This window comes from Bos javanicus, chromosome 8 (assembly GCF_032452875.1).
Source record: "Bos javanicus breed banteng chromosome 8, ARS-OSU_banteng_1.0, whole genome shotgun sequence".
Lineage (NCBI taxonomy): Eukaryota > Metazoa > Chordata > Mammalia > Artiodactyla > Bovidae > Bos > Bos javanicus.
This window is the reverse complement of record NC_083875.1, coordinates 111,221,025-111,231,341: the sequence shown is the minus strand read 5'-3', so window position 1 is coordinate 111,231,341 and position 10,317 is coordinate 111,221,025. Positions and strand designations below refer to the sequence as shown.

At 49.6% G+C, this 10,317-nt stretch overlaps 1 protein-coding gene across 6 annotated transcripts in view; it reads right to left on the bottom strand.

Moving 5' to 3' along the window:
* Positions 1-10,317, bottom strand: part of CNTRL (centriolin) — an 87,323-nt gene that overhangs the window by 2,332 nt on the left and 74,674 nt on the right. For 4 of the 6 annotated variants that reach the window (XM_061426721.1, XM_061426723.1, XM_061426724.1 and 1 more), the window contains exons 35-42: positions 9,733-9,806; positions 8,521-8,709; positions 7,830-8,055; positions 6,185-6,390; positions 5,005-5,145; positions 3,448-3,720; positions 3,219-3,281; positions 340-546 (exon numbers count right to left, since the gene is read on the bottom strand). In XM_061426721.1, coding sequence (XP_061282705.1) covers positions 340-546; positions 3,219-3,281; positions 3,448-3,720; positions 5,005-5,145; positions 6,185-6,390; positions 7,830-8,055; positions 8,521-8,709; positions 9,733-9,806 — 1,379 coding nt within the window. The remainder of the gene's footprint in view (positions 1-339; positions 547-3,218; positions 3,282-3,447; positions 3,721-5,004; positions 5,146-6,184; positions 6,391-7,829; positions 8,056-8,520; positions 8,710-9,732; positions 9,807-10,317) is intronic. The other 2 variants (XM_061426725.1, XM_061426726.1) reach the window with 2 other exon arrangements.

Genomic DNA, 10,317 nt, shown 5'->3' with positions numbered 1-10,317 from the left:
GATCTGCTGGAGAAAGGATAGGCTACCCACTCCAGTATTCTTGGGCTTCCTTGGTGGCTGAGCTGGTAAAGAATCCGCCTGCAATGTGGGAGACCTGGCTTCAGTCCCTTGGTTGGGAAGATCCCCTGGAGAAAGGAACAGCTACCTACTCCAGTACTCTGGCCTGGAGAAAAACCATGGACTGTGTGGTCAACAGCACCACAGAGTTGCACAGGACTGAGCGACTTTCACTTTTCACTTTTTCGTGTCCTTCTGAGTCTAACTCTAGGCTGTGGGCCTCAAAGCTTTCAGGGACTTTCCATGTACAAGCCAGACCACTTGTGAAGAGCCTCCTCCTACCTGACTTGGTCCAAGATGGGAGTCCTCTGCAAGGGAAGATTCGAGCTGAGACAGAGTGGCTGACGACGTGGACTCCACAGACGTGCTGGTGACCAGCTCCCCTAAGGCGTCGACCTGCCTCCTCAGGCTGTGTAACGTGCCCTCGGTCTGCCGCTTCCCTTTGCTTAACACCTCTGCCTGCTTGGACATACAGTGTCGGAGCTGGGCCTGGAAGCGTTACGGGAGGACTTAGGGCTTTACAGGGGGAATGTGCCAGAACTAGTACTGAGTAGCTTCCTCACGTTTAACATTTGAAAGGCAAATCTGTCAGAACACAGAAGTGGCTACTGAAAACCCTTGTCTTCAAAAGTTAAAAAGGCGGAGCAGGCGGGCAGGTGCCAGATGGCTCTTCCGCGTGTCGTCACTGCACCTTAAACTCAGCCTGTGCGCTCCACTGTCACAACACGCGGGGTTTCCGCACCCTCCTCGATGGACGCCTGCTCAGACTCAGATGATGGGTTTACACTGCTATCGTCAGTGTCTCCCAGTGCTTGGAATCCTTAACCCCACACTGCTTCCTGGCTTCCCCACAGCACCTCTGAAATGATCCTCTAATTAACGCTGCCAGCAAGCACTGTCCCACAGAACGCTCTGTGACGACAGGAATGTTCCATGTTCTACATCTGCTGCCTTCTATGGTAACCACTAATCGTGTGGCTGCCAAGCACGTGAAATGTGGTAACTGAATTTTTAACCTGGTTTAATGACAGTGAATTTCCATTTAAACAGCCACGTGTGGCCAGAGGCTATCTGATGTAAAGCGCCTTCTCTCACTCGGGACTGCACGTGGCTCCCTCTCAGCCCTCGAGGCGAGTGGCTGCTCCCCAGCGATGCACGCTGTCCTCTCTGGTTCTAACCGCCTCACTCATTCCCAGCTCTCCACTATACTCTTCACTCCTACATTTTAAGTCAGGCCTCAGGAAGCATCACTACGAACAAAGCTAGTGGAGGTGATGGGATTCCAGTTGAGCTATTTCAAATCCTGAAAGATGATGCTGTGAAAGTGCTGCACTCAATATGCCAGCAAATGTGGAAAACTCAGCAGTGGCCACAGGACTGGAAAAGGTCGGTTTTCATTCCAATCCTAAAGAAAGGCAATGCCAAAGAATGCTCAAACTACCCCACAATTGCACTCATCTCACACGCTAGTAAAGTAATGCTTAAAATTCTCCAAGCCAGGCTTCAGCAATACATGAACCACTGAACTTCCAGATGTTCAAGCTGGTTTTAGAAAAGGCAGAGGAACCAGAGATCAAATTGCCAACATCTGATGGATCCTCAAAAAAGCAAGAGTGTTCCAGAAAAAACATCTATTTCTGCTTTATTGACTATGCCAAAGCCTTTGACTGCGTGGATCACAATAAACTGTGGAAAATTCTGAAAGAGATGGGAATACCAGACCACCTGACCTGCCTCTTGAGAAATTTGTATGCAGGTCAGGAAGCAACAGTTAGAACTGGACATGGAACAACAGACTGGTTCCAAATAGGAAGAGGAGGAAGTCAAGGCTGTATACTGTCACCCTGCTTATTTAACTTATATGCAGAGTACATCATGAGAAACACTGGGCTGGAGGAATCACAAGCTGGAATCAAGATTGCCGGGAGAAATATCAATAACCTCAGATATGCAGATGACACCACCCTTATGGCAGAAAGGGAAGAGGAACTAAAAAGCCTCTTTATGAAAGTGAAAGAGGAGAGTGAAAAAGTTGGCTTAAAGCTCAACATTCAGAAAATTAAGATCATGGCATCCGGTCCCATCACTTCATGGGAAATAGATGGGGAAACAGTGGCTGACTTTATTTTTCTGGGCTCCAAAATCACTGAGGATGGTGATTGCAGCCATGAAATTAAAAGACGCTTGCTCCTTGGAAGGAAAGTTATGACCAACCTAGACAGCATATTAAAAAGCAGAGCCATTATTTTGCCAACAAAGGTCTATCTAGTCAAGGCTATGGTTTTTCCAGTAGTCATGTATGGATGTGAGAGTTGGACTATAAAGAAAGCTGAGTACAGAAGAATTGATGCTTTTGAACTATGGTGTTGGAGAAGACTCTTGAGAGTCCCTTGGACTGCAAGGAGATCCAACCAGTCCATCCTAAAGGAGATCAGTCCTGGGTGTTCATTGGAGGGACTGATGTTGAAGCTGAAACTCCAATACTTTGGCCACCTGATGCAGAGAGTGGAGTCATTTGAAAAGACCCTGATGCTGGGAAAGATTGAGGGCAGGAGGAGAAGAGGACGACAGAGGATGAGATGGTTGGATGGGATCACTGACTCGATGGACATGGGTTTGGGTGGACTCCAGGAGCTGGTGATGGACAGGGAGGCCTGGTGTGCTGCGGTGCATGGGGTTGCAGAGTCGGACGACTGAGCGAGTGAACTGAACTGAACTTACAACTAAATCCTAGACACCTATTTTCAGCTGCCTACAGACAGACACCCTTCCCTGTGTCTCATGAAGCCTTCAAGCTCAACATATCCTGAGCCAAACAGCTTCTCATTTGACACCCAAGCCTACTTTTCTGGTTTCCCCAATCCCTCCCCCGATCACTGGCCTGTGAGCTGTGTTTTGATCAGCGCATCTGTATTTTCTGTCTGCAGGTCCTGTCAGTTTCAACTGAGGCAAAGCAGCGTTACCCAGGGTTAGGAACCCTGCGCTGAGCACCAGAGCTCGTGGGTCTGAACCCTGACCTTGGTGCTGACTAACTGTGATGCCAACCTCTCTGAGCTTCGAACATGTAACCTATAAATCTGTTGTGACGGCTGCGACAGAGCACTTTCCCCGCTCTCAACAGGCCAAGCATCTTATACTTTTTTTTCTTTTAAAAGGGCCACCTTGAGTCGGTCCTCACGGTGCCGCAGCTTCTCCCGGAGCGCTTCTCCACGCCAGTGCTCATCCTTTTCAGAGGAAAAGGGAGCCATCAGAGAGTGAGCAGCACCGTCACAACCAGCCCGCCTTTCCCTCCTCCCACCCTCCAGTCCATGTCAGAACTCATCTGGGGCGGTGGGGACCAAAGGGCCATTTTAGGAAGTCCAGGGAACAGCAGGATAAACAAGCCCTTACCATTATGTGAACGCGAGAAAAATGTAGTTTCTCTTCAAAAGGTGATGGCTTCTCACTCAGGGCGAATGGAAAGTTCTCCTTCAAGCTTTCCAGCCCTCCATCTAGGTGTTCGCTCCTTTCCAGAATGGCCTCCAGGTCTGCTGGCAGCTCCGGCAGAAACTGGTTGAGGTTCTTCAGGCTGGCTCTGATCTCGTCTTTCACTTCAGACTTAAGTGTCCTCATCGCTTCACTGATTTCTACTTGTCTTCTTTCCAGGTCTTTCTGGTTTACCATCTACAGAGCGAGTGAGAGTCAAATACCACCAAGTACTAGAACTGAAGCATTATTATTTAATGATTTAATATTTTAAATACAGGTATAATACACCGAAAGACCTACAAATGTTACTTATTATGATTAGAACCGTAAAAATTTGTGATTTTTCCAGCTACCCAAGTATGTCTAAGCTACCGAGTCAAGGATTTCCTGGCCTTCCAACTGGAGCCACGCCCGTTCGGAGAAGCCCAGGGCAGCGCTGCTTGCAGATGGCCCACACTATTGCAGTCCGTCTCGCTGCAGCGGGGCAGCGCTGGGCTCCAGGCTCACTTCCAACAGTCATTACCAGTGCGAGTTAGGGCAAGCTAGCTAACTTCTAAACCTCCTGTATCCTGCAACGTGAGAGCTACGTGAGAATTTATATGAGGCACCTTAGCGGTCCTCAAAGGAGAAAAGGGGCATTTACTGAAACAAGTTTTAAGTGGTCTAGGTTATAAATGTTAGCACTTAAAGGGGCTTAGAAAAGGTCTGCTTGAATGTTTTTATTTTACACATGAAGAATCTGGTGGTGTGGGAGAGATCACTCTATATGGCTCTGTCCATAAAGAGCTCAGTGAAGATACCACAGTCATACTCACTGCTAACTGCCCTCCCAAATTTACAGAGGCCAGGGGGCCTTTAGAAGTAATTTTTTCTTGAGCCAAAGGGGTGTGTGTGTGTGTGCGCGTGTGTGTGTGTGTGTTGGGGGCGTGGTTATAGGAACAGATGAGACTAAATGGCCACGTGGGGTCATCCAAAGGACAGAGTGTAGCAGGGTCACTCGAGGGGTCTGAGCAGCCTGACGAGACAGCTCTGGAGTGGGCCAGCCCCTGACACGGGCTGAGGGACACGGCGGGGTCTAGGGTGAGACCCTCTGTCGAGGACGAACCGTTCTCCTCTCCTCAGCCCGGCTACACAACAGGCGATCAGAGGTTTCCTTGGGAGTTTGTCTCTTACAGACTTGTTTCTGGCATAAAATCTAGTATTTCAACACAGCACTTTGGGACTTGATAAAATTTTATGCTGAAGAAGTGTCATTTTTCTTTCAAAAACTAACAAGTTTGGTGAACTTAACGCATTTCAAAAGTGTATCTTGGGGGCATTTTAAAAGTGTATCTTGAACAAATACTTTCTTCTTGTGGAAAGTTCTAAATTTCAAGACTAGAAGAACAATCTGATCACTAGTCTGACAGTTTTCACAGAGCCGTGCTCCTTGCACGAGCGCGGCTGAGACGCGCCCCGCGCCCGGGGCTGCGGGCGCACCTGCTTCTTGAGCTCCGCGTACTCCTGCTGCATCTGGCTGAGCTCCCGCATCAGGCGCCGGGCCCGCTCGTGGTTGTCCTGCGCCACCTGCTCGATAGTCGCCATCTCCTTCTGCATGGAGCTGTTCTCCTGCTTCTGCTCCTAGCAAGGGAGGAGGAGAACGACTCTGGAGGTGCGCGCTGCTGCCTGGCACTCGCCATCTCTGAGCCTTCGTTTCCTGTCTGGCCTCCAGCTATAAAGGGATGATCGGCCGGCCTCCTGCAGCAGCGGCGGCAGAGCTGGAGCAGAAAGCCTGAACCCTGGGTGTGCCGTGTCAGCACAGATCAGGTGACCCTCCCCTGTCTGGGAGACGTGAACAACAGCCACCATCACAGGGTTCCTGGGAGGGTTAAAACCTAGACATCTGCCCACTCCCGTCACAGTCCTGTTGCACGTCACTGGCTGTGCGTGGTATCGCCCTCTGGGAGATACATCTGGATGCAAAGCCACATTCACACTGCAGGGCGACATGAACCCCTCCAAAGGGGGTTAGAAAATCCTCTTCTGGGACAGTACCTGTCGCTGCCTGTTGGTCTGGAGGCATCTGAGTGCCACCACCCACAATTCATCTCAGGGATAAGAGCATGACAGATTGAACCTCCTAGTTTTAGGATAATGATTAATTAAAGCTGATGCTGACCAAAAAGGGCATGATGAGAAAACCTGTGAGCACAGACTGCAGCTGGGGAAGAGGCTCTTCAGAAGCTCGCCCGCCCCCAAACCCCTGCACCCCCGCTGGAGAGGTGCGCAGAGGCTGGCTCGCCGAGGTGCTGTCTGAGCCTGTGGTCAGCATTCCAGCCAGACAGCCAACTCCGCTAGGGCTGAGCCCAGACGCAGGCAAAATCTCCCATTAGCTTCAGGCACAAACTAGGCACAAATGTACCCAAAACAACAGTTGGGTTAGGGACTGGGTTGCCCGGTCATTTATTTTCTCTACATGGAAGGCGTCATGGCACAAGCCGCCGGGGTGGGGCAGGGGGCACAAGCCGCCAGGGCGGGGCGGGGGCACTCACGAGAAGGGTCTTCTCATGGAAGGCGTCAAGGCACAAGCCGCCGGGGCGGGGCAGGGGGTACGTCACCGCACAAGCCACCGGGGCAGGGCGGGGGGCACAAGCCGGCGGGGTGGGGCGGGGGCACTCACGAGAAGGGTCTTCTCCAGCTGGCTGCGCTGGGTCTTGAGCGCTTCCCTGAGGCTGGCTACCTGCTTCTCAGCTTTCTTCCTCTCCGTCAAGAACTGGTTTCGCAAGAGGCTGAAGTCTGCCCTCATCGAGTCCGCCTCTTTCTGAAGAGCCAGCAGCTCAGCTGACTTTTCCAACAACTGCTGCTCCCGTTCTGAGAGCTGTTGTTCTGAAACAGCATTTCAGGCAGTTTAGCCCGAGGCCCTGGGCTGGCTAAGGGCAGACTGCACAAGGACGAGACGCTCACTCAGGCACTTTCTTCCACCAGCCAGTCGTCTAACTCTCCCCTGACCCACAGCGGCGGCCCAGAAAAAGGTTCAGAGAAGGGTGCCTTTTGATGTAGTTTGTTATTGAAGGACCTGATTCCAAAGTGACAGGCGGCCACCATTTTCTCTTTTGAGTCTTTGAGACTGGAGAGCACCAATTCTGTGAGGTGCAAGGAACACGGAGGAGACTACTGAGATGCTATTTATTTATTCACTTGCTTATTTAAACATCTATTCAAGTCCTTCCTCCACTTTTAAAATTTTTGGCTGCTCCATGAGGCACGTGGGATCTTAGTTCCCCAACCAGGGATTGAACCCGTGCCCCCTGCATTGGAGGTGCAGAGTCTTGATCACTGCACAGCTAAGGAAGTCCCTGGAACGCTTTTTTATAAACCTACTTTTAAATAAAGGGAAGTACATAGTATTTCTTCCTCCATGGGAGGCCGTGCAGGAAAAGAACAGAGGATTTGGAATGGCATGAGTCTTATTTTCTATAGAGGAACCCATTTCCTGGTATTCAATGGGAATTGTGCATGTAGACACCCAGTGCATGGTGAGTACACTCAATAAACGATGCTCATACACAACAGTGATATTTAACACAGATTTTTCTAATCCACCTGTGTAAAGCAACACCCTGCCCAGATATCACTTCTCACGCCTCTGGCACGGTCAGACTCAGCATATTTAGGTTTGTTTCAAAATGAAAAGGGTTGGGTCTGAATCAAGAGTTCTCAGGGAAAAAGGAGTAATAATCCTTTCAAAACCCAAGTCGTCAAAGTTTCCGCAGGGGAGAACAACATTTTCTGAGCATTATTAAAACCTGAAGTCTAAGGGAAAAAAATTCATTTACTGACGTAAGAACCATTTTTTGCCCTTGAGTCAAGTTCATTTATATATAGCTCAAAAGAATAAACAGACCGAATGGCCAACAACTGTATCACAGAACTGTTAATATTGCTTTTTGTAACAGGTTGAGATGAAATGGATCACTGTTCCAAAGCTCGGAATTAAAGCACTTCTATAGAAAGCCTTTAGGGCGCCTTGTGGCACTTCTTTGCCTTAATATTCCACTTCCTTGAAAAAGCATTCTCAAAGAAAGCGACACAGTCAAGGACAAACACCTGACTGTGTCGAGATCGAATTCCATCTCCATAAAGAGAGTCTGCTCCCTCTGGGCCCGCCTCCTCAGCTTTCGCAGGACCCGGAGGACCGAGTGAAGGCGGCCCCCATGCCGCTCCTGCCTGGGCCACGGCCGAGGCCGGGCCTCCTCTACGCGCTTCCTTTGAGAGTCAGCGGGTCCCCCCGCGCCCCACCCCTGGCAGCGCTCCGGGATACTTACGGGTCTGGGACAGCGTCTTCTCCAGGGTCTCACCCCATCTCTCCTCCTGCTGCAGAGTCCTGGCGCGCTCCTCGGCCCCCAGCACCTGGCTGAGCACCTGGTCCAGGGCGTTCTTCTGGTCTGCTATTTCCTTTTCCAGCTGCTGCTGCTGCTCCTGCAGGGTCGCTCGACTGGCTTCTAACTTTTTTTCTTCACTTTCTCTCTCTTTCTGAAGTCTCTGAAACGTCTTATTAGAGAACAACCTGTTAGTCATCAACTAACTGTGTCCCGCAGGAATCTTCATGGGCACTAGTCGGATTCCAGTTCAAACAGAAAGTAGCGAGCAGCCCACGGTGATAGAGAGGGAGTTCTCTTGGGGTCAGGTGGGGACGGAAAATGATTTGGCTAGCATGTGAGGAGGGGATATGCAGGAACCACGGTTCTTTATGGGGCCTGTTCTACAGTCTTAATGGTCCATAATATTAATACCAAGGGAGTCAGAGAGTTGGTGTGAAATGCCCCTCAGGTCACACAGGGCAGGTTCGGGTGAGCAAGACCCCAAGCGGGAGCTTCTCAGCAGCGCCGCGCCAGGGGAAGAGCGCTCCTCGCGTGGCCAGCTCGGCCTTGTTCGCCTCCACCTCAGACCCCAGACCCCAGGGGAAGAGCGCTCCGCACGCGGCAGCACCCCCCTGCGTGCCCGCGGGTGCGGTACCGTGTCCTGCCGGGCCAGCTCGGCCTCCTTCGCCTCCACCTCCGTCTGAAGCGCTTGCAGGTGCTGCCGCTTTGTTGCCTCTTCTCTTTGGCAGACTTCCAACTTCTTTCTGCGTTCCTGGAGGTCCTCCTGCAGCCTGGTCTGCTCGCCAAGCAGGACATCCTGGCGCTTGGTGGTGTGGAGCAGGTCCTTCAGGTCAAAGAACAAGCTCCAGCCAGGGACAGAGCCACCCTCTCTACCGGGCTAGTGGCACTGCCGCACCGCCTGAGCCCGGCGGACACAGCCTGAGAGCTCCACAGCCTCCATCATCGCAGTAAACAGGCGAAGGCGCCCGGAGCTCAGGGTGACCACTGATCCCTCTGCCTAGTACCTAAGATGGCAGACCCTCAGCAAGAGACTCCGTTCCTCCGAAATTTAGCCATCTTGTCACTGAGGTGGGAATAAACAGCACCCACCTCAAAGGATTGCCAAGATTAAGAAAAGCTGTGAACAAGCCTTAACTCGGACTGAAAATGAGCCTAAAGTCATGGTTTTGTTACCATCTGAAATATTTATACAGGTTAAAAAATTCACAAAACAATAAATACTTCCTTCTTCAAAGAACCCTAATTAAACACTTTTGGAAAAGTTACCGTATTTCTAGTAACATAGAAAATGTTCATAAGAACCCGTGTTAAGACTTTTTAGAGGACAGAATAAGCTTTATACATCTTAGAAACAGAATCTTCAAGGTAGAAGGAAGAGAATTTAGATGTCTAACCCGTAACGTACAGAGTAGAACTAAGGTCTAAAACTTGCTTGAGGTTCTTTGGAACTCAGCTCACAGCAGTACTCTCACAGGACAACACTGAATCACTGCAGGAAGACGCTGAGAAGCATCAAGGCCTCATTTGTGCCACGGGGAAGAGAGGTCCGTCTGGTCCCTGAAGCCCTCAGAGTGGCGGCTGACCAACTATGGGGCTCTTCTAGCCAACACCCCTGACTTACTAGCTTTGAGCAGAACACTGTTTGAATGGAGAATTCTAGGGCTAAAATAAACTAGAAAATTACTGCTCTGCATCAAAGGTTTTGTATATATTACATTTGTGTTAGATAAATGGCTCTAGAGGACCTGCTCATATGAGAAGGAACCAGCCTCTTTGATTTGTTACTTCAAGCAGCTATCTGCACACCTGCAGGACACTACCGGAAGATGACATCTGTTAGGCTTACCTGTTTCGCTAGGTTCAAATGGTCTTGGACATCAGCTAGTTCCTCCTGTAATGAGTTTACTGCTTCTCGTTTTTCTACAGAAATAACATTTACATAGACTAAGAAATACATATGTATACATTTTCCAGTTTCCCATCAGTCCCCTTAAAAATGTAGACTGAAAGTGAATTTATACTTCCTTCTGTTAGGGTATAACAGGTGACTATGCCACCCTACCTTATTCAAGGCCAAGAGAGAGGTACATGCGCAAGCCAGATCTGGGCTTGGAGCCTTATGTTTTTTAAAGACTTAACATATTAAAAAAAAAAAAAAAGATTAACATGTTCAAAACCTCATGATAAAAAAAAACTCACACAATACCTACTGTTGATGAGGTGTGTGGTTTAAAAACAGGTACCTTCCACACTGCTGATAAAAATGTAAATTTGGTACAACGTTTCAGGAAGACAATTTGAAAATAAATTTTATTATCTGTACTGGTTTTGTCACTTACTAACTGGGTGAGATTGAGCAAGTCACTTCTCGCTTAAGCAAGTCCCAAGGAAACTAGGCTTACGTTGGCTTCTTTAAATGGGTGAAACAATA